Genomic DNA, 24,404 nt, shown 5'->3' with positions numbered 1-24,404 from the left:
TTCCTGGGAGACGGAGGGATCTGGTGGCAGCTGAAGCCTCCAAGAAAGAGGAATGAATTCACCTAGGAGGGGGAGAAGGGCTTGCGGTTTCCTGTCCGGGGACAGCTCCCGAGAAGCCCCGACCTCTTTCCCATCTTCGCGGGCTTTTGAACCGCTAGCTCCTACTGGCAGAACGGCGGGGCTCTCCCACTGAGCGGGCGGGAAGGTAGACCCTCGCCCAACCAAGAAACCGAGTAGCACCGGCTTCCGGCCTCCTCCCCGCCTCTTCCGCTTCCGCCTGCGCCCCGCTCCAGGTCGTGCTGGGCTTCTACAGGCGGCGACCCGAAGCTGTTGGAAGCTGAAGGGCTATGGCCGCTGCGGGATCTGTGAGGGCCGCGTTGCAGGTGGCGGAAGTGCTAGAAACCGTCGTGAGCTGCTGCTTGGGGCCCGAAGGGCGGCAAGTTCTGTGTACCAAGCCCACTGGCGAGGTGCTGCTCAGCCGGGATGGCGGCCGCCTCCTGAAGGCGCTACACTTAGAGCATCCCATAGCCAGGTACTTGCGTGTCACGCCCCAGACCGTTAGAGCATCCTATAACCAGGTACTCAGGTGCCGCACTCCAACCTTCAGTCCATCTCCCTGAACTTCTTGTCCCTGAGCTTATGCTCCTGGAAGAACTGACCTTGGACGAGACCAGTGTACGCTCAGAGTTAGAGCGCTGCCCGCTGCCCGAGGGAACATTCCCAGACATCGAATCATTAACAACTGCCGAGAGCTTGTCTCACTCCTTTCCTTCCGGCTCGACCCAACCCCTAGAATCTTGAAGTAGAACAAAGTAACTTAAAAAAGGAAAAAACTAAAACTAAGAATATCACAGAGACAGTATTCTCGTTTTATGCCTGTAGCTGTAAAAACATGGTTTCAACTTGATTTAGGCAGCCCTCTGAGAATCTGAGTTGCTTTATTTCTTTCTTGTACAGGATGATGGTGGCATGTGTTTCCAGTCATCTAAGAAAAACAGGAGATGGTGCTAAAACATTTATTATCTTTCTTTGCCATTTACTCAGAGAACTTCATGCAATCACAGACAAGGAAAAGGATTCTTTCTTTTCTGAAAATATTCAAACCCATGGAAGGCACTGGAAAAAGTGTTGTCAGTGGAAGTTTATTTCCCAAGCTCTTCTAACATTTCAGACACAAATATTAGACTACGTTATGGACCATTACTTAAGTAGACACTTTTTGTCTATCTTTTCTTCATCCACCAAAAAGAGACCATTGTGTAGGAGCTCTTTAGAGATGCTCTTAGGAGCATACTTTTGTGGAAGAGTGGGAAGAAATAATCACAACTTTGTATCACAGTTGATGTGTGACTACTTTTTCAAGTGTACAGCTTGTGAAAGTGGGTTTGAAGAAGTACTTGAGTTAGTGGATGACTGTTTTGTCGAGTTGAAAGTTGGTGTCACTGGCCTTCCTGTTTCCGATTCCAGGATCATAGCTGGGCTTGTGCTTCCCAGAGACTTTTCCGTGTACTGTCCAGCAGACGGTGACATAAGAATAGTGATAGTAATAGAAACCATTCAGCCTCTTTTTTCAACTTTTGGATCAGAGTTTATTCTAAATTCAGAAGCACAGTTTCAGACATCTCAATTTTGGATTACAGAAAGGACAAAAGCGGTAATGAAATATTTACAGAAGCAGAATGTAAAATTGCTCCTATCTACTGTGAAACAACCAGACTTAGTAATTTATTGTGCAGGACTGAATGGCATATCCGTGGTGGAGTGTTTATCATCTGAAGAACTTTCTCTTATCCAGAGAGTCACTGGTCTCGCTCCCTTTGTAGTACCACAGGCTTCTTCTCAGTATGAACTCTCTAACACTGCTATGGTGAAATTTTGTAAGCCCTTTATTCTTAGATCCAAAAGGTATGTTCATCTTGGCTTGATTAGCACATGTTCGTTTACACCACACTGTATAGTTCTTTGTGGTCCAGTGCAGGGTCTTGTTGAACAACATGAGGTTGCTTTACATGGGGCATTTAAAATGCTTCGGCAATTATTTAAAGACCTTGATCTAAATTATGTGACACAAGCCAGTGACCAAAATTGTACTTCAAGTCCTCTTATTTATAAGAATAGTAGAGAAATTAATGACTTACCAGAAATTGTTAATGGCTCAATACAAAGGCCATATCAGGACACAGTTGTAAAGAACAAAGATGAACTGGCAAAAACTCAAACATATTTAAAAGCATATTCAAATTTGGTAGTTCCAAGTGTAGAATTAGAAACAAATATATTGTGTTCAACACCAACAGTGACACTAACAGATACATACCAGACAGATGCAACACTGAGATGTTTCTCTCCAGACAAAGCCAGGATAATGGATGACCATGAACCATTTATTGAGAGTAATTCTGCTAACTCAACAACAGAAAATACTAGAAGAGAAATCTCTTATGAAAATTTACAAGTCACAAAAAATGCTAGAAAGGGGAGCATATTACCAGTGAGATATAAGTCACTAGAGATGTGTACTTCCCAGAGTTACTGTTTCTCATCTGTACCAGCTGGTTGTGTTTTGCCAGTGGGTGGTAATTTTGAGATCTTGTTGCATTACTATCTTCTCAGCTATGCCAAAAAGTGCCAGCAATCAGAAGAAACCATGGTTAGTATGATAATTGCTAATGCACTTTTAGGCGTTCCCAAAATCTTGTATAAGTCTAAGAAAGGAAATTACAGCTTTCCACAAATATATATAAGAGCTCTTCATGCACTGCAAACCAATCAACCCATGATAAGCAACCAGACAGGTTTGGAATCAGTTGCTGGTAAATACCAGTTACTAACTTCAGTTCTTCAGTGTTTGAGAAACATTTTAACCATTGACTTGGTAATCAATATTAAGAGACAACCTCAGGAAATTTATGATCAAGATTCGGAAGAGGAACTATAAAATTGGAAGCTTTTTATTAACCAAAGTTTTAATCCAACTCAAGCCATAAAGCAAGGCAGGCATGTGACCACTGATTTTCAAGTTAATTCAGTCTAGTTAGGAAAACAGCATAACTTAAAAAGTCTTTAGAAGTACACAAGGCCAGCACACATTCAGACACAAATATTAGAGACTACATTATGGCACAGTTCTGAGGAGGAATCCTTCTGGATGGGTGAAGCCAAGATCTGAGTAAGTGTATCTTTTTTCCCCCTCAGTATCCCTGTGTCTCTGCTGTGTGTTAGTCTGTGCATTTGGGGGAAGGTATTTCCTTATAGCTCCTTTTTACTTTTCTGTATCTTTTTTCACTCTTCATCCCTTCTCCCTTGCCTTTCTGTATCTAGTTAATAGAGTAATTTAATCTCAGATATGGATGTGGTCTTCAAATGCCATCCTACTTTAATTGTTTATAATATAAAACATTATTTGCTTTATTTAAAATGATTTATTTTCCTACTCATAATTTCTATAGCAGTGAGTAAAAGGCTCATTTTCTTTTTCTCAGAGTGTGAGTAAAATTAGTTTTTACTTTTTTGTGGCCCCTTGTTTAGAGCCTGGATAGATTTTTTCCCCATTCATACACCAATGAGTATGTCACCATAAATGTGGCTTTGTGCATTGTAAACTTATTTTCATTTCTTTAGTTGAAAGTTAATTCCAGAAAGGATATGAAATTCATGCTATCATTTTCTCCTGTCCTCTAAGAGCTTGCAAAACTAATTCATGTATTTGCTGAGTTTTCTTATATTTGGTGCATAGCCAGAGTTCAGTAGTAATGCAAGAGGGAGGGGATATGGGGATATACATATGCGTATAGCTGATTCACTTCGTTATACAGCAGAAACTAACACAACACTGTAAAGCAGTTATATTCCAATAAAGATGTTAAAAAATAATAATAATAATTTGAGAATTACAGTTGGCTCTCCAGTCCTTGGGTTCTCCATCTGTGGATTCAACCAACTGTGGATTGAATATATTCAGGAAAAAAAATTCCAGAAAGTTCCAAAAAGCAAAACGTTAATTTGCCAGGTGCACTGGCAACTATTTATATAGCATTTACATTGTATTAGGTATTATAAGTAATCTAGAGATGATTTAAAGTACACAAGACAATGTGCACAGGTTACATGCAAACACTGTGCCATTTTACATAAGGGACTTGAGCACCCACAGATTTTGGTATCCTCGGGAGGGGGGGAATGTTCTGGAACCAACCCCCCTTGGATCCCGAGAGACGACTGTATTTATTTCTAATATGAATTTTTTAATGTTTATATTTTATCTTAAAGGTTTATAAATGCAAATAATACTGTGCACCTAGCTGTGAATAAGGACAGTGTCTTCTACTTTTAGTAGTTCTCTGTAACACCCCAGGCAGTGCTGTGTTCATACCAAGTATTCGGGAGTGCTTGTTGAATAAAACTGTTATCTTTAATCTGATCTAATTATGTGTTTCCAGTTTACTAATTCAGCAGATTCTTATTGAGTGCCTACTATGTGCCAGATGCTGAATATACCATGGTAAACAAATAGGTATGGTTCCTACCTTCATGCACCTTTCCTCAAAGGTTAATGGGTAGTAGATGGTGACAACACTTGGATCAAGATTAAATTTAGGAAAACTGATTAAAATTTCATTACAGTTAAACTTGAAAAAGCGATGACTAATAATGTATTTAAGAACTGTAATATTCCATCATGCAGATCTCATGATCTTTTATATTAAATATAATTTCATTTTTGTAAGGTTTATGCCATATGTGATAACATTATTTCACTTCTGTGACTATGGAGAGAATGTATTAGCTCTGTTTCTTTGTGTGTATGTGTATATATATATATATATATATATGTATATATATATATATATTTTTTTTTTTTTCGGTATGCGGGCCTCTCACTGCTGTGGCCTCTCCCGTTGCGGAGCACAGGCTCCGGACGCGCAGGCCCAGCGGCCATGGCTCACGGGCCCAGCCGCTCCACGGAACGTGGGAGGCCCCTGCATCGGCAGGCGGACTCTCAACCACTGCGCCACCAGGGAAGCCCTACAGTACGTTTATATATGTGTTCCCTCTCCTTGAACTTCAGCTGACCTGCACGACTGCCTCATCCAACAGGATACAGGGAAGGTTGTTCAGTGGAACACCACTCAATGGAAAGTGTCAGTGACACATTATAAGAAGAGCATGTGGGATGAGATATATATTGAGGCAGCTATCTTTGGAAAACAGTCTGCAGCACCATGGGAGAGAAAAGAGGACAACTTCTCAGCTGAGGTTTTTATTATTGTTTTCTGAAGTTACATGTCAGTCCACCTCCCACAAACACGTTTTCCCCAATAACTTTTATGAACTCATTTTTTTCTCACTGGGTCAGCACAAGCCATTTTTATTCCCAAAACAATAGGCATTGAATAGTTGAATATCTCTGAACTGCTTTAGCCAGGGAGCTGTTTAACCATGTTACACTGGAAATGTTAGGGTATGCATGTTTTAGACTAAGAGGGACGGGGAAGAGGAATGCAATTTGAGCCTGAACTCTTTTTTTTAATTAATTTACTTATTTATTTATTTATTTTTGGCTACATTGGGTCTTTGTTGCTGTGCGCGGGCTTTCTCTAGTTGCGGTGAGTAGGGGCTACTCTTCATTGCGGAGCATGGACTTCTCATTGCGGTGGCTTCTCTTGTTGCGGAGCACGGGCTCTAGGCGCCCGGGCTTCAGTAGTTGTGACATGCAGGCTCAGTAGTTGTGGCTCGCGGGCTCTAGAGTGCAGGCTCAGTAGTTGTGGCGCACGGGCTTAGTTGCTCTGCCCGTAGGATGCATGTGGGATCTTCCTGGACCAGGGCTTGAACCCGTGTCTCCTGCATTGGCAGGCGATTCTTAACCACTGTGCCATCAGGGAAGTCCCGAGCCTGAACTTTTGTCAGAAATTACTCATCTCCTCCCAAAAGGAATAGAATATGTTTTTCTTATCATCACAGAACAGCAGAGAAAACAAAAACTACAGTTGGAAGGGGATATATATATATATCCCCTTCCAACTGTAGTTGGAAAAAGTATATATATATACTTTGCAGTTCTGTTAACAGCAAGAGATGGTAACAACCTAAACTCTAGATGGATCCACAAACTAAATGGGATAGGGGCAGTGACTGGTGGGGGAGGGGGGAACATGCATAGGGAAGAGGTGAAAAGGTGATTTCTCAGTGTATACCTTATGGCATTTTGATTTTTGAACCACTTGAATACTACTTATTCAAATGAGATAAAATTAAAAAAAATAGATTTAGAGCAAACACATAGAATGCACCCCAAGTAATAATAAGGATCCTGGCCTAAGGAAACACAAGATCAGAATGGAAGAAAAATGATGTGAGATACACAATGATGGATCAGTACTTCTACAGTGGAAGAAAGGATACAGTCAAAAGAGGGAATATTCTCTTAACTATAATTGGCTAGGGGTTTTCTCAACAATTCTGGAAACGTTCTCCCTTAGCAGGCTACTATGAGCCAGGGAAATCCCAGCAACCAGTGTGGCGTTCATTTCCTCATGGAATTTTCAGTCCTGGGCCTGGCTTCCTCTTATGCAGACTCACCATCAGATTTTGTCAGCACGTTGAGAATGGCTCTGTCTCAGGGTCTGAGTCAAACCAAACTTGTGAGCATGATCAATTTATTTACAATAAGAACTGTTCCAGGAACTAGAATATTCCAAGTCCATCTGACCAGTCTTTCCTTTATGTATGGACCTGTTTTATTACTTCCTGTGGGAAGTAATAATCAGGTGGTTGCTCAGTAAGCATGGAATCAGAACAAGAGAAATCAAATTAACTCCTCCCAGCCAGTTATGCTCCAGTTCCCCAGTGCTCGGTCCTGGCCTTCTACACCTACACTTGCTTCCCATGGGATTCTGTCCAGGTCTGTAACGGTGCCACTACATGCTGATGATTCCAAATTTTGTATTTCCAGCCAACCTCTTCTCTCTAATCCCAACTCATTTATCCAACTGCCAACCCAGTCTCCATGTGGATGCTTACCCTTAACATGTCCAAAACAGGATCTCTATTTCCCATCCCCTAAACCTGGCCTTTCCCCTGCTGTCCCATCTTAGTTAATGGTATCACCAGTCTCCCACTCATTCAAAACAAAAACCTGAGAGACATCTTGCCTCCAGTCTTTCCTTCACATCACACAGCCAATCAGCAAATCCTGCTGGCCCCACAAATAAAGTGGATTTCAAATCCACCCATTGCTCACAGTTGCCTTTCTAGCCCAAGTCACTTCATCTCTTAACTGCAGCAGCCTCCTAATGGTCTTCTTCGCCTCTGTCTCACCTTGTACTTTATCCTAGAGTGATTTCCCCCCAACTTATTTCAAATGTTTTGACTCCACAAAAAAGTTGGGGGAAAAAAAGCACAACAAACACCCACAAATCCTTCATCTAGATTCACCAATTACCATTTTACCCTTTGTGCATGCGTGCATGTGTGTGCATGCGCATGCGCGCGCACACACACACACACACACACACACTTCACTGAACCATTTGAAAGCAAGTTGTATCGCTAAATACCTCAGTAAGTATTTACCATGAACAAGGACTTCCCCTACATGATTGAATGATTCTTTTAAAAATGCAAATCCTGTCATGTCATTCCTCTGCTCAGTCTTCCAAAGGTTTTTCCTTCACACAGAATGAAATCCAAATTTATCATAGTCTACAGGGCTGTACATGATCTGTTCCCCTGCTTATCCCTAAAATCTCATCTGATACTCTTCCTCTAGCTTTCTCCCCACCAGTTACACTATGAGTCAGGACAAGTTATGCCATACTGAGGTAACAAATAACTCCAGATCTCAAGAGCCTTGACACAGTACAAATTGATTTCTTGCTCACATTCATGCCTATTAAAGGTCAGGCTTCTGATCCCACACTGTTTTCTTCCTCACTCCCAATTCAAGGCAGGTGGAGCAGTCACTGTCTTGAGCGTTACCAATCATCACGCCAGAGAGAGAGAAAAAAGATCTAGAGGGTCTTGCATTGGCTGTGTTCAGAACTGGCTTGTGTCATTTCTGCTCATGACTCACTGTCCAGAATTCGTCACATTGTCCTACCCATCCACAGAAGAACCAGGTAGTGCAGTTCTACCTTGTGCCTGGAATGAGAGAGAACCAGGACATTTGGCAAACAGCACGAATGAGTACCCAAACTGGCTGCCTTTCTGTCCCTTGAACGCACAAGTTCGTTCCAGCGTCTGAGTTTTCCATTTGCTGTGCTGTCTGCATAAAAGTCTTCCCCTCTGGTCTTCATATGGCTCACTTCCTCACTTTATTCAGGTACTTCTGCTTTAATGTCACCTCCTTAGAGATAACCTTTCTTCACCTTTCAGTCTAAAATAATGCCATATTCCTTCCCCATGACCTCCCTTGTTCTCTATCTTCCTACCTTGTTAAGCTCTTTTTGAAGCACATATCTGGTGTTATTAGTATGTGTGTTTATTTTTTGTATTGACTGCTTTCCCCACAAGAATGTAAACTCCACGAGGACTTTGACTTTTTCACTTCCATATTTCCAGCATGTGGGATAGTACCTGGGCAAGCAGGCACTCAGTGAATGAATGAATGAATAGGAATGGACCAATGGAAAGACTGACTAAGGCTCCCTTCTCCTGAGCGGTGATCACATAGATCCAACCAACATTTGCCTCAGTGACTCCATTTTTGTTAAGCTCCGATGAACCCAGTTTTTTCTTAAAATACTAAATCACTGCAGAGTCCTACCAGCCTGGAAGCCATTCTGTTTCCTTCAGGTGACTTAGCATGTCCCTGTTCTAAACAATCATTTGTTCATTTTAAAGAGTAGCTCTCACTAGGAAGTTTCATTCCCAAGTCTGTGCCGAAAGCCTCCCTGTAGCCTTATGTAGACATGCTGTATTATGGTTGAATCGCATTTATTCTTAGGTTAACAATATGGTAAATATGCATAGTTCTTGCAGTCTCTGTCATTTACAATAACTCCTTTGGATGTTTTATTGATATTTAGCCCCAAGTAAAATCACCAATGCCAGATCTTATTATAAATAAGATCTGGGTGAAACCCTCCCTGATTATAGCAACCAAGGTTCTTGTGCCCAGATTAAACACACCTGGTTAGTAACTGGCTGTGCTTCTTGAACTACTCAGGGAGGTTTCCATTGTCTGTCCCCCACTATAGGGAAATCCCTGCTGCGGCAACAGAAATGTCCATTTTCTTTAAAAAAGGGACCCCATGGTATATTTAGCCTTAATACATATTTCAAAAGTACATTTGTGCAAAACTTCCTGGGCTTCACTTGTGTTTCTGTCACAATTTACACATCATTTTGTACTTAATAAACTCCCATACTGATCTCTTCTAATTTGTACTGTATGTCTTAAAATTTACATTAACTCGCAATATAATTAGTCTTAATAATTAGTTAGGGTTTCGTATACAATCCCTCAGATGGTAATGCCTACAAGATCATTATCAAATGATAACTTGGGCATAACTTGATAAGGAAGTTATCTAATGTGCTCTTTGAGAAGACTTTGTTGGTTATTTAGGGGGAAAAAAAAGTCCATTTATATATTTCTCTTATTTGCAATATTTTACTCTAACCCTTTTGAGAAGTGAAAAAGGAGATCTCATATATGTATTAGAAGAAACGAAATTAACTAGTGAAGACAAAATTGGGACAGTTTGAAGATTGTATTTCTGTTCTAAACTTTGAGGCACAGTGTAGTAGAAAGAACATAGTATTTGAAGTCAGGCAGACCAGTATTGCCATCCTGGCTCTACCAGTTACTATTTGTGTAACTTTGGACAAGTTGCTAAATACCTCTTCTACCTCAATGTCCTCATCTATGAAGTAGTAATAACAGAACCTACCTCATATAACTGTGGTGAAGATCAGTAAAGATATCTGATGGGAAGCGCCTCGCACAATGCCTGCCACATTATTAAGTAGGAGCTTAATAAATATTAGCTTTATTTCTTCCTTTGTTTGCCATAAATTTTTAAAAAATATCTATTTATTTGGCTACACTGGGTCTTAGTTACGGCACGCAGGATCTTCGTTGACACATGCAGGATCTTTAGTTGCGGTATGCAGGATCTTTTAATTGCAGCATGCGGAAATCTTTTCTTTGCAGCATGCAGCCTCTTAGTTGCAGCAAGTGGGATCTAGTTCCCTGACCAGGGATCGAACCCAGGCCCCCTGCATTGGGAGCGCAGAGCCTTAACCACTGGACCACCAGGGACGTCCCACCCATAAATTTTAAACTTTTCCCTCCTTCCTCCAGTTCTTCAGTTATACTTGATAACCTGTTCCCTACATGGAAAAACAGCAGAAACCTTTGGGACTCATGCCAGCATGGACCACGGATATCACAGATATAGTAGAAATTCACTGTGGCAGATTGTATTTTCTCCCATATTTCCCTTGCCATATTCTCTAAATATGACCTTGACACTCCTCTGATGGAATGGTAGAATCTATGTCTCCTCTCCTTAAACCTGGATGAGGCCTTGTGACTGCCCTGCCCAGAAGACTATAATGAGTGACACTGTGTATGACCTCTTAGATTATAAAAGGCAACCTCCTGGTTCTCTTGAAACTCTTGCTCTTAGAACCCAACCACCAATGCTGTAAGGAAGCTCAAGCAGCCTGAGAAGAGCCAAGGCCCTAATCCACAGCTTTGGTGGAGTTTCCAGCCAACAGCCAAGCATCAACGTTCCTCATTTGAGTGAGCCTTTTTTTTCCTAAATATTTATTTATTTATTTATTTTGGCTGCTCTGGGTCTTAGTTGCAGCACATGGGATCTTCGTTTCAGCACACAGGATCTTTAGTTGTGACATGCAGACTTCTTAGCTGTGGCAAGCAAACTCTTAGTTGTGGCATGTATACTCCTTAGTTGCGGCATGCAGACTCTTAGTTGCGGTGTGCATGCAGAATCTAGTTTCCTGCAGGGATCAAACTGAGGCCCCCTGCATTGGGAGCATGGAGTCTTAACCACTGGACCACCAGGGAAGTCCCCTGAGTGAGCCTTTGAAGTGGATCCTTCAGTACCCAGGGTTTGTTTACAGGTTTTCTTCATGTGAATCGTGCCTATTGCCAGCTGAATTAGATAACATACCACAGGAAGAAAACTTTCCTGTTATATTTTAAGAATTTGATCTTAACTTACGAGTAAGTATATTATCAACTGGAAAGCACTGATAGAGCTACACATGCTGTCAACACTTTGACATTCTTCTGAATTGGTTTGGTAAATAGCTACTGTCTTCAGCCTCCCAAGTCTACTACCCTCTCCCCCGAATCCCATCCTACCACCCTGGTCTCCTCATCCCTATCCTAGGCGCCCTTGGATTCAGGTTAATATCTGCTTCAGCAGGGGAGTTTGGTGGGATCTTGCCCCAGTTCTATGGTGTCCACTTTAATTGGTGAAGTGTTAACCATGCCACAGAGGTTGAAGTATTTTGAATATCACTCCTTAATGCAATAATGTATATTAATGTGATCACACCGTACATACTATTTTTTATTGGAGTACAGTTGATTTACAATGTTATGTTAATTTCTGCTGTACAGCCAAGTGATTCAGTTATACATATATATACATTCCTTTTTTATATTCTTTTCCATTATGGTTTATCACAGGATATTGAATATAGTTCCCTGTGCTATACAGTACGACCTTGTTGTTTATCCATTCTATATATAATAGTCTGCTAACCCTGAACTCCCACTCTGTCCCTCCCCCACCTGCCTCCCCCTTGGCAACCACGGGTCTGGTCTTTATGTCTGTGAGTCTGTTTCTATTTCGTAGATAGGTTCATTTGTGTCATATTTTAGATTCCACATGTAAGTGATATCATATGGTGTTTGTCTTTCTCTTTCTGACTGACTTCACTCAGTATGATAATCTCTAGTTGCATTCCATGTTTCTGCAAGTAGAATTATTTCATTCTTTTTTATGGCCAAGTGGTATTCCATTGTATACATGTACCACATCTTCTTTATGCATTCATCTGTCGATGGGCATTTGGGTTGTTTCCATGTCTTGGCTATTGTGAATTGTGCTGCTATGAACACAGGGGTGTATACCTTTTTGAATTATAGTTTTGTCCAGATATATGCTGAGGTGTGGGATAGCTGGATCATATGGCAGCTCTATTTTTAGTTTTCTGAGGCCCCTCCATACTGTTTTCCATAGTGGCTGTACCAACTTACATTCCCACCAACAGTGCAGATCTTATTTATAAGATCTCCACACCCTCTCTAGCATTTCTTATTTTTAATGATGGCCATTCTGACCAATGTGAGGCAGTAGTTTTGATTTTCATTTCTCTAGTAATTAGCCATGTTGAGCATCTTTTCACGTGCTTGTTGACCATCTGCATACGTACTATATTTAGTGGTTAGTTTTCCTTTCCGGTTTTACTTATCTCCCTACTCTCTTCCCCACTTTTTTCACATTGTCCCCCAGATGCTTCCCCCCAAACCAGGTAATCCTATGGATCACCTACCAGGTATCCTTCCATATTTTTCATTATGCTGCTTATAAAATCAAATAAAAATGTATTCCTATTCATATCTGTACATTTGGATTGTTTTTGACCTTGGTTGAGATTTCTTTTGGTTTCTTGTCTCACTCACTACCCCTCCAGGGAGGCAAAGGGACTTACCTGATTGGTGAGTTTGGGTGGAGGAACTGCGTGTGCCTGGCTCAGCACTCCCTTTCTTTCTCTTGGTTAAGAGAAAGGAAGCAGGGTCAACATCTCCCCACAGGCCCGGAACAGGAATCAGCACTGTTAGGAACCATGCCTGGGTCCATCTGTCTGATTCAAAGGTGGGGCATTCACCTGCCTGCTCCATTTAGCACTGTAGGCCCTTGGGTCCAGTATAGGCATCATAGGGAGTTACTGTGGTGTTTCTGTCTCCTTCAGCCTGACTCCCATGTATGCCTCCCAATGGGAGGGGAGTTATTTATTGGGTCTCCTAAAACTTGTTCCCTACCACAGACATTGCCAGGTTTTATTGCCAGTGTCAGGTAAAGTAGCAACGAAGACCAGTTGAAACTGCCTGGTATCCTTATCGTTACCACCAGTGTGCCAGTGCTTGCATGCTCACATGGCTGAACTCTCTCCCCAGGATCCACTCATCCCATGAACAAAGAAGCAGGCCCACAAAGAGAAATGGAAAGGCCAATGGCCCCACATCACAAACAGCTAAACTGTCCTTGGAAAGAAGGTATGTGAACTGAACAGGAGACTGAGATTTTAGTAATCAGCTCTAAAAGCAGTCACTGGAATGGGTTAATTTATCCAGAGAGACCCAAGTGCTGTTACTTGACATTATTAGATTTTTTCTACTTCCGGGGTAAACTGAGACTCTAAAAAAGCAAAGTTATTTGGAGAACCAAAGTGTTCCATGTTCTTTGCCACTGTATAGAGATTCTTCCATTAAACCTACTCCACAGACATGAAGTTGGAATCATAGACAAGAGATGGAGAGACAGCTCTCCAGTTAGAGCTTGCCAAGGCCCAGCAATATTCCTGCTTTTGGGTGCCAGGAGACTCCCCTACTTAAATTAGCTCAAGGAGTCTAATATTCCTGAGGAGGGACCTAATGATAATGCTTAGTGGAGTGACTAGATGAAAGGACTGTTTTATTAATTTGATTAGGAAAATGGAAGGAACAGAAGGAGAAAGGGAATTGAGTCATTCCAGGGTGATGGGATGAAGATATTAGGTCTTATCAGCATAGACTGGAAGACTTCTGGGCACCAGGTATGTAAATAGCTTACAATAGCTAATTAAGGTTGTGTTTTTAAGATTGGTGCATTTTGTGTCCTGTTGAAGAAATCTTTGCCTACTCCAAGATTTTGACCTTTGGAATAGTAACTAAGAAATCTCAGAGAAATAATGCGTTTCAGTAATTCCTTCATAAATATTAAATATAAATATTTGAATATACACATATATTAAAGATGTATAATACATAATATTGAACACAAAAATATACTGAATATATTTTAAAATTGAGCAATCTAGTATAATCCATTCACACTCGGAAAACTCTTTTATAATACTATAATAATGAGCTAAAGAAAAAAGTTTTTTATCTCTAAAAAGTTACTTTATAACAAACTTGCTTCAATCTACTCTTCCAACAAAATGTCTTCACAGAAATTCTTTAAATAGTACAGTACACTTCTTCATTAGTATTGCCTTTTTGCCCAGCATTCTCTCAGAAATTCTTCCAGTCAGCAGCTTCTTTGGAAATCCAGAAAGCAACCTCCCGAAACTGTAACATGAACCAATCTGCAAAGATTTTATAATAGCACAGTCAAATGATTTTGCATTTGCCACACTAAGCATCTTTAGGAGGCAGCATGGTGTGGTACAGAGATCAGGGGCTTTAGAGCCCCACCACCTGTGTTTGGATCCTGGATCTGCCACTTACTAGTTACATCACCTTGAACAAATTACTTAAACTTGCTGTACTTTACTTCCCTCTTTGGTTCTTTCATTTATCTATTGTTGTGTGACAACAATATTATCCTCAAACTTAGTAACTTGAAACAGCAAACATTTATTCTCTCATATAGTTTCTGTGGGTCAGGAATCTGGGAGTGGGTTAGCTGGGTGGCTGTGGCTCAGGGTCTTTCATAAGGTTGTAGTGAAGATGTTGGCCAGGGCTGCAGTCACCTAAGACTCACTGACTGGGGCTGAAGGGTCCACTTCACTCACTGACGTGGCTGTTGGCAGGAGGCCTCAGTTCCTCACTGTGTGGGCCTCTCCATAGGGCTGCTGATGTGTCTGAATGACATGGCAGCTGGCTTCCCCCAGAGGGAGTGACTCCAGAGAGAGCACGGAGAAAGTGCAATGCCTTTTATGACACTGTCACTTCTGCTGTGTTCTATTCATTAGAAGTGAGTCACTGAGTCAGCTTATGTTTAGTGGGAGGGGAATTAGGCTCCACCCTTTGGAAGGAGGAAAGTCAAAGAATTTTTGATTTAAGGTCATCACATCAGTAAAACAGAAATAATAATATTGATCTTATTGTACCTTTGAAAGAATCAAAAGTGAGCATCTAGAACAGTGCTGGCTTCAAAGTGTGTACTCATTTACTTAGTCTTTATTGAGTATTTACTAATGTGCTGTATGCTCAGCCTATGGTCATGAGCAAAACCCAGTCCCTGCCCTCATGGACTCACAGTTTAATGGGAAGATGGACATTAATCAAATAATACATAAACAAATGTAAAATCACTGCTTCACATGTGCACAATGCAATGCAGAGGGATTGAAACTAGATAGGAAAGACTTCTCTGAAGAAATGATGTTGAAGCTGAGATCTCAAGGATGAGTAGGAGTTGACTAGGTGCAGAAGAAAGAGAAGAGGTTCTAGATAAAAGGAAAGATGGGGTAAGCTTAGTGGGTGGAAGCATGGAGAGGACAAGGCACTGGATGAGGTGGTGTGGCTGGGGCAGGGGAAGGGCTGTGTGCCAAGACGGGGGAGGTGACAGGGAGCCAGCCCCTACTCTGCTTATCTGTGTCTGACAAAAGAGGGGAAAATAAGCATTTTATATATTTTTATGAGATCAGTGAGTGCCAGGGAGTAGAGCTAGGTGTAGGAGTTGAGTACAAAGGGGCATGAAGGAACTTTTGGGGATGATGGGCTGCTCTGTATCTTGATTGTGGTGCTGGTTGGAACTTATACAGCTGTAGACTAAATTTTACTATATGTAAGTTATACCTCAGTATCCCTGAGTTTTTAAAAATGTACTTTTTATGCAAGCACTGTTATGAAGGGGTACCATAACATTGTGAATTTTCCTATAATATGGGTTTTGGATTCCTTCCAAACAGTATTAATTCCTGCAGTATCAACAGAAGACTGCCACAATGAAGTTTAACCTACCTAGTGGTGCTGTAGCTAAAACCCCGCAGTCAGTGAGAGTGAGGGGTGTGTGTGTTTTGGTGGAGGGGGACTGAACACATATCAAAGTAAACTAAATGTAGTACACTTTTTGGCATTAAAAGTAACATGTTTTCACAGCTGTGTAAAGCATGAAGGGAAGAAAAATTTTAGAGGTAATAAATCAAGTTACTTTAATGTAAATGCTGACGTTTTTGTTTGCTCTGTTTTTATTTTGAAAAAACGTTGCCAGATGAATACAGTTCTAAGATCAGCAATGATGCTTAACAATGGAATTTAAGAGACTGTTATTTTGTCACAAAGCTAATAACAGATATGAAGCAAAGCAAGTTTTCCTGGCTCAGAAGCTGATCTAGTGCCTATGATATTATCCTTATCCAAGACACTGAGGCCATTAAGCTTTTGTGAATTTTAAGATTCAAGAGTCTTGACACACACAATGACACTGTGTTCATTGCAGCACTGGACTTCACTTTCAACAGCTGAGCTCTTGAGATTTCCAGTGTAAAATACTGTTAATGAAAATGAAATGGGTAGAATTCCATTGTATAAATATACCCCAATTGATTTATTCATTGCAAAGCAATGGGAAGGAACAGCCTACCACATGCACACAACACTGTGGATGAATCACAGACAAAAGAAGCCAGCTACCAAAGTGCATCCAGTATGATTCCATTTATATAAAGTACAAAACCAGTCAAGGCTGTTACAAGTCAGTACAGCAGTCCCCTTGCAGAGGAGTGGGGGGAACAACTGAAAGAGAGCATGCTGTAGATTTCTTGGGAAGGATGATGTTCTTTTTTTTCTTTCTTTCTTTTTTTGAAGTATAGTTGATTACAATGTTGTGTTAATTTCTGCTATACAGCGAAGTGATTCAGTTATACATACACACACACACACACACACACACACACACATTCTTTTTTTAATATTCTTTTCCATTATGGTTTATCATAGGATACTGAATATAGTTCTCTGTGCTCAGCAGTGTAACCTTGTTTATCCATTCCATATATAACAGCTCACATCTGCTGACCCCAACCGCCCACTCCATCCCTCCCCTAACCTCCCCACCCTTGGCAACCACCAGTCTGTTCTCTGTGTCTGTGAGTCTGTTTCTATTTCGTAGATAGGTTCATTTGTGTCATATTTTAGATTCCACATATAAGTGATATTGTATGGCATTTGTCTTTCTCTTTCTGTCTGACTTCACTCAGTATGATAATCTCTAGTTGCATCCATGTTTCTGCAAGTAGAATTATTTCATTCTTTTTTATGGCTGAGTAGTATTCCATTGTATATATGTACCACATCTTTTGTATCCATTCATCTCTTGATGGACATTTAGGTTGTGTTCCATGTTTTGGCTATTGTAAATAGTGCTGCTATGAACATAGCGGTGCATGTATCTTTCTGAATTATAGTTTTGTCCAGATATATGCTGAGGTGTGGGATTGCTGGATCATATGGCAACTCTATTTGTAATTTTCTGAGGAACCTCCATACTGTTTTCCACCGTGGCTGCACCAACTTACATTCCCACCAACAGTGTAGGAGGGTTCGCTTTTCTCCACACCCTCTCCAGCATTTATTTGTAGACCTTTAAATGATAGCCATTCTGACTGGTGTGAAGTGGCACCTCATTGTAGTTTTCATTTGCATTTCTCTAATAATTAGTGATGTTGAGCATTTTTTCATGTGCCTGTTGGCCATCTGTATGCCTTCTTTGGAGAAATGTCTGTTTTAGGTCTTCTGCCCATTTCTTGATTGGGTTGTTTATTTTTTTGTTGTTGAGTTGTATGAGCTGTTTGTATATTTGGGAAATTAAGCCCTTGTCAGTCGCATTGTTTGCAAATATTTTCTTCCATTCTGTAGGTTGTCTTTTTGTTTTGTTTGTGATTTCCTTTGCTGTGCAAAACTTGTAAGTTTGATTAGGTCCCATCTGTTTATTTTCATTTTTATTTCTATTGCCTTGGGAGACTGACCTAAGAAAACTTTGGTACAATTTATATCAGAGAATGTTTTGCCTCTTCTCTTCTAGGAGATTTATGGTGTCCTGCCTTATGGTGTCTTTAAGCCATTTAGAGTTTATTTTTGTGCATGCCGAGAGGGTATGTTCTAACTTCATTTATTCACATGCAGCTGTCCAACTTTCCCAACACCACTTGCTGAAGAGACTGTCTTTTGGGGATGGATAATGTTCTATTTCTTGATCTGGGAGCTGGTTACACAGGGTGTTCAGTGTGACAGTCCCTGAGCTGTACATTTATGATATGTGCATCTTTATACATTATGTTTTACTTCAATAAGAAAGGGTTTTTTTTTTTTCGTTTGTTTGTTTTTTGTTTTTGTGGTATGTGCGCCTCTCACTGTTGTGGCCTCTCCCGTTGCGGAGCACAGGCTCCGGACACGCAGGCTCAGCGGCCATGGCTCACGGGCCCAGCCGCTCCGCGGCACATGGTACCGTCCCAGACTGTGGCATGAACCTGTGTCCCCTGCATCGGCAGATGGACTCTCAACCACTGCACCACCAGGGAAGCCCAATAAGAAAGGTTTTTAAATTAAAAAAATATATGGAACAACTGTAGGAGATGTGTGCCCTAACACAGAAAATTAGAACATTAGACCACACTCACCATGATCATAGATTGTTGTAATAGAAGGCTGCTACACATGTGACCATGGAATCATCCTCCTGTCTGAGAAAACCCCCCTCGTTGAGCAGGTGGCTTCAGGAGGCGATGCTTAGGTAGGGGTTAAGAAGCAAAGGAACACCAGGTCAAGCCTAGGAATCAGTGAGGTGATGCTCATAGCCCAGTCACCCTCACGTTCTCATTACAAGGTCTGGGATTTTACATAATAAATCCAGTTAAAACTTTTAAAATGACCCAGACATTAATGTGTGAAAATATTTGGGCACAGCATTTCTGTAGGACTTGGAAGTTGGAAAATCTGTTTTCTGGTATTTCTCATGATTTCACTATTTATAAGCAAATTTATCAAACAACTTTATTCAACTCCCTTTTCCAGAAGTTGTGAGGGATAGAATGATATATGAGACACAGTCCTTGACTTCAATAAGCTATTGATTTAATATGGAGATAGCCCAACCATGAAAAGATTAGCCAAAAATACACAGGTGTATACTGTAAGGATTGAATTGGGGGGAGCATTAATCAGAGGCAGCTATTGGCATGTGAGGTAAATTTACTGTGTTCAGTGAAGGACAGAGAAAGCTTATCAAAGGAGACAGAACTTGAGTTGGAATTTGAAGGAAGGAATTTAAAGGAATAAAGTAGACCTGGAAATGTGGGGAGAAATTTCAGGAGAGAGATTAACAGTGTAAACAAAGATTCCAAGGAATCAGTACACAAAGGGAATTTAATTGGGATTGTCTTGTGGCTCAGTCTCTGAGAAGACATTCAAAGAAAAAATCCAGTGTTAAAAGTCATTCAAATTTTTACTGGAATCTCTCAAAGACTGTCCACAGAGATTCATCCAATTGGTAATCCTTAGCATTACTTCTTAAAATATCCCTTTCTACATTCCTTGAGGTCTAAAACCCCTCACATATTGCAGCTGTAACTAGACTAGGGGTTGGCAAACTTTTTCTATAAAAGGCCAGATGGTCTTTGTCATAACTACTCAACTCTGCAGTTGTCACACAAAAGCAGCCGTAGACAATGCGTAAATGATGGATGTGGCTGTGTTCTAATAAAATTTTATTATAATAACAGGTGGCAGGCTGGATTTGGCCCACAGGTCATACCTTGCTTACCCCTGAACAAGACATCCAATACCCCACAAAGATGATTCCTCCTCACCTGTGTCCTTTTCTTTTTTCTCACTCCCTCTATCCTTTTGCTTCTTCTCTCTACAATTAAATTTTATTCCTTCTGACACCAATTCCTGTTCCTGTGATGAGAATCCCAGAACAATGGGTCGAGAAAACAAGAATCTCAGACATCCTGGGGAACTATGGACGGTTTCTAACCAGTGAGAGTGAGTCAATCCAAGTGATATTTTAAGAAAATTAATCTAGCAGCACTGTGTAGGATGGATTGTCGTGGGTATAACAGAAAGCAGAGACCAATTAGGAGGTTATTGCAAAGAATGTGTGCAGTAGATGTGGAGTCTAAACTAGAACATCAGCTAGGAATGGGAAAAAAATGGATGGGTGTGGGACAAAGTACGATTCAAAGATTAACTGGAATTGGGACTTCCCTGGCCGTCCAGTGGTTAAGACTCTGTGCTTCCACTGCAGGGGGCACGGGTTTGATCCCTGGTCGGGGAACTAAGATCCCACATGCTACACAGCATGGCCAAAAAAAAAAAAACTAACTGAAATTGACAATGGAGTAGATGCAGAAGAATGCAGAGGAAGGAGTCAAAGATAAGTAAACAATTACTAAGATACAGAGGCTGAGTAAGTAGGAGGATATTTGCATCACTTTTGTCTACTTTTTAAATTTTCCTTCTCCTTGTCCCATAAATGTCAGTGTTCTTCAGGTTTCTTTCCTTTCCTTCTGTTCTCATCCCTTCACCTCCTACCTCATAAAATTTTCCTGGGTGGCATGATTCAAATTTATAGCTTTGACCAAGACTTCTCAGCTGATGATTTCCAAATCTGTTATCTGTAGCGCATGTGTCTTTGGTGAGATGCAGACCCCCAATTGATGTTTCCAGGAAGACTCACAGACCCTCAACTCGGGCTCCAGTTGAGGTTGGTTTTACCCTACTTTCAAGCCAGTAAATTAGCCTATTACTGTTTCATGGATGCAGGCAAAAGAAGTAAGGCTCTTGGTTCAGCTACAGAAGTTCTTATTCCTCACGGCACAGCAAGCAGCATAAGCATCAGTATGTTGACGTCAGTTGCCTTTGGCACCCCAAGTCCCACAGGGTGAAACGGAGGGCCAGATGGAGGCTTGCACACGCAGCGGATTGCGCTACAGGAAGGGGACACTGAGCTTGAGGAACCTGCTGTTTTATTGCAAGCGGTGAGCAAGCCTGCTCCTTGTCCTGGAAAGAGTCCCTCAAGGTTACTCAGGGCAAAAACAAGCCTGAAAAATGACTCTGGTAAAGAGCAGTCAGGGCCTTGCATTCTTAGTATACTCTGCAAAACGTGTAGGAGTGGAAGAGACCCCACTGAAGATTGTTCTAGCAGTCTGAATGTCCAAAACTGAATTCACCAACTTCCTTAAGACCTGCTTTTCTGTTTCCAGTCTAGGTGAAGGATACCATCTTCTACCACAGTCACCCAAAGCAAAACCTGACAGCTATCTCAGGCTTTACCCTATTACTTGCTCCCCTCATCCCAGTTAACCACTGAATTAGTTTCCTGTAGCTGCTGTAACAAATTACCATAAACTGGGTGGCTTAGAACAACAGAAATGTGTCCTCTCACAGCTTTGGAGATCAGAAAGAAGTCTGAAATCCAGGTATTGGCAGGGCTGTGCTCCCTCTGAAAACTCTAGGGCAGAATTTGTCCTTTGCCTCTTCCAGCTGCTGGTGGCTCCAGGAGTTCCCTGGTTTGTGGCCATATTACTCCAGTCTCTGCCTCCAGGCTCACATTGCTGCCTCCTCCTCTTCTATCTGCCAGATATCCGTCTGCCTCACTCAGCGAGGGCACTTGTCAGTGGATGTGGAACCCACCCGGATAACCCAGGATAAATGCCTCCTTGCAAACTCCTTAACTTAATTACAGTGTTTGCCATGATAAGATAATACTCACAGGTTCCGGGGATTAGAATGTAGACATATCTTTCTGGCTCAGTCCCTACAGTTACCATGTTCTCTAAACGTTCTAGCTTAGTCATTTTTACATAATAATACAAGTTGGATTTAGGAGTTACTTGCATAGAAGTAATGGCTAAGCCATGAACATGCAGCTAGTGAATAGTTATTCCAGGTTCAAAGCCAGGCTGTATGACTCCGAAGTTCATGCTTTTAATCAGTAACAGGCGCTGTCACCTTCTTGCCCTTTTTAAATGTTAATTTTGTCAAGTTGCAGAAGTCAACAGCCACGAAAGGAAGCATGGGCTCAAGTCGTAGCAATATCCCCTCTGTCCTTGGGTTGGCAAGTGTTCTATGGACATAAGAAGCCCTTCGCACCACCACTGGCCCCCAAAGATTCCCCTACTGAAAAATCAATGTGGCGCATGGATGCCCTGCAAGTGAGTAACCAAGAAGCCAAGTTCCGTTTCTTGCCAGTTCCCTTTGATTTGCACTTCAGTGCTCAGAGTTTCAGTCTGAGAAGTAAAAATGACCCTGACAATCATCTACCTACCTGATGAGTTCTCTGATGGGGGTTGGTGCAATTTGGTGAGAATCAGCCCTGATGAGGGGCATTCATAATCAGCTTCTCATTTTGCAGAGACATTCTGCCCTACAGGCCTAATGAGAACACGGGAGCATAAACCCTTAAGACTTCGAAGCACTTTATATTTCATAAGCACTTCGCTAAAATTAATTATCCAGTTAATCTCCAAGGATGATAACCAAATGATTTCTTTTAAAAATTATCATTACTTATTAACAGATTAGAAAGCTGGAAGCTGATGGAGATATTTTGCATAAGTTTCCACAGGGGAAATTGGAGTCACTGAGGGACCAAATTCCAGTCCCTTCAAGGTCTTTCAATAAAGCAACAGAATCCAAGTGTACGGAGGTGGGACACTGGAATCTGCCCCATCCCACTGTATGGAAATCACGAAGTCGCTAAATCCCTGGAGGCTTCTATTTCTCTGTCAACCACAACACTAGAATTCTGCCCTTGCTTCTCTTGCTGAACTGAGAAAATGTTGAAGTCTTCATGGAAATTAAAACATTTTATTCTGGGAATGTTGATTGACTTGCATATTAAGCGAATTTAAAATAAATTTTAATTAAACAAGAATGCTTTTAAGTCAGGGATCCCTTAACTATGATTTATTATGTAACTGGCTTTGCTGGTGTTATGTTGTGGTTGAGGACAAAGGATCTAGAGCCAGATGGCAGGATTTGAGTCTCACTCACTACCTGGGTGACTCTGGGCAAGTTACATGCCTCAGCTTCCTTTTCCATAATATGGCATCACGATGGTGTCATTTTGAGGACTGAATGTGTCAATACAGGTAAAAGCTCTTAGCCAGGTTCCAGTTACATGGTAGATGCCCAGTTAATGATTATATCTGCACAGCTCATTAAGGACTTGAGAATTTTATCACAACAAAAAGAGGACATGAGTGTGTCCCCTGTGTTTCTCTGTCTCCACAGCCTTTGACCAGATGGGTACTGACCAACTGTCCAACAGACTTACAACCCCTTACATCCCTCTTCCCCTTCTCCCACTCCTCTATGTCTGTCTTTCCCCATCTCTCTGTTACTTTATCTCCCTCTCTTCTCTCTGCCTCCCCTTTTCTTTTCATCCCCCTCTTCCTGCATCTTCACCATCCAGGGCAATGAAAGATCCCACAATTGTCTGGGTCTGCTTGTGGGAACTATTTTTTTCTCAGGAAGTATCAGAGAAAAACAGCCTGGCCTGTGAAGGTCTCTGAATCCACTCTCCTCACTGAACAGACTGTGTTTGTACCTCTGCCCCAATTTTTATATCTGCCTCTCTCTGACTCTCTTCTTGTCTTGGTCTGCATGTCTTTGTTTCTCTCTGTATCTATCGTCTCTTGCCGTGTGTGTGTGTGTGTGTGTGTGTGTGTGTGTGTGTGTGTGTGTGTGTGTGTGTGTGTGTGTGTGTGTGTGTGTGTGTGTGTGTGTGTGTGTGTGTGTGTCTCCCCGTCAGTTGTGTGGGTCCCCTCAGCTGTGAGACGTGAGCTCCCTGGGCCCTCTGAAGACCTGCTGGTGGGGAAGAAGAGGGGAAAAGATCTTGTGCCTCCTCCTGCACTGGGACCTGATTGAGAGAACTGTTTTCTCCAATGAGAGTAACTATCAATAGGACCTGGCAGGCGGTTCTGGAGCTCCAGGGAGTCAGGTCGCTCTGGATAGCCCCTGAAGTAGCAGGACTTTGAACAGTGTATCTCGGAACAGATGTCTAAGTAGAGCAGAGATGATGATGCTAATCAAGACAACTTACATGAAAGTTAACTGGGCACATATTTAATGATGCACATAATTATGATTGTGCTGCATGATAATTCGCATAAATGGTAAGGGGCTCATGTAAATGACTGTAATTAGCATTACTTTTTCCCAGCTAAGCCAAATTTTATTTCCCCTTTCTACATTGCTAATTCACCAGCATCTGTAATCAGTGTCAATGTTGATAATTTCTTGATGTCACGTACTGTTTACTCATCACATCCCATGAACATACTTAGATCCAGACACACAGATGCACGTGGAAGCACACACACACACACGCACACACAGAGACAAAGAGCGAGCCTGGACCCAACTCTCTAAAATGAGGATTCCCTTATCCCTAGTTCACTTACCCTCCTCTGCAGGGCAGAGGTTC

At 41.5% G+C, this 24,404-nt stretch overlaps 1 protein-coding gene across 5 annotated transcripts; it reads left to right on the top strand.

Annotated features, from left to right (window-relative positions):
• The first annotated feature begins 278 nt into the window (after window positions 1-278).
• Window positions 279-22,795, top strand: BBS10 (Bardet-Biedl syndrome 10). 5 transcript variants are annotated; one of them, XR_010932498.1, is made up of 4 exons: window positions 279-532; window positions 958-3,169; window positions 13,160-13,258; window positions 13,693-22,795. XR_010932498.1 is itself a non-coding variant. In XM_067697399.1 (4 exons), the coding sequence occupies exons 1-4, from the start codon at window positions 348-350 to the stop codon at window positions 21,651-21,653; spliced, it is 1,428 nt and encodes a 475-aa protein (XP_067553500.1). In that variant the 5' UTR covers window positions 279-347; the 3' UTR covers window positions 21,654-22,795. The 5 variants fall into 5 exon arrangements, 3 of the variants coding, with proteins under 3 accessions (XP_067553500.1, XP_067553501.1, XP_067553499.1); XM_067697399.1 differs by having other exon boundaries at window positions 958-1,905; window positions 21,458-22,795; XM_067697400.1 differs by having other exon boundaries at window positions 958-1,905.
• The last annotated feature ends 1,609 nt before the right edge of the window (window positions 22,796-24,404 follow it).

Source organism: Pseudorca crassidens, chromosome 11 (genome assembly GCF_039906515.1).
Source record: "Pseudorca crassidens isolate mPseCra1 chromosome 11, mPseCra1.hap1, whole genome shotgun sequence".
Classification (NCBI taxonomy): Eukaryota; Metazoa; Chordata; class Mammalia; order Artiodactyla; family Delphinidae; genus Pseudorca; species Pseudorca crassidens.
The sequence above is the reverse complement of the archived record's forward strand: the minus strand, read 5'-3'. Positions and strand labels throughout refer to the sequence as shown.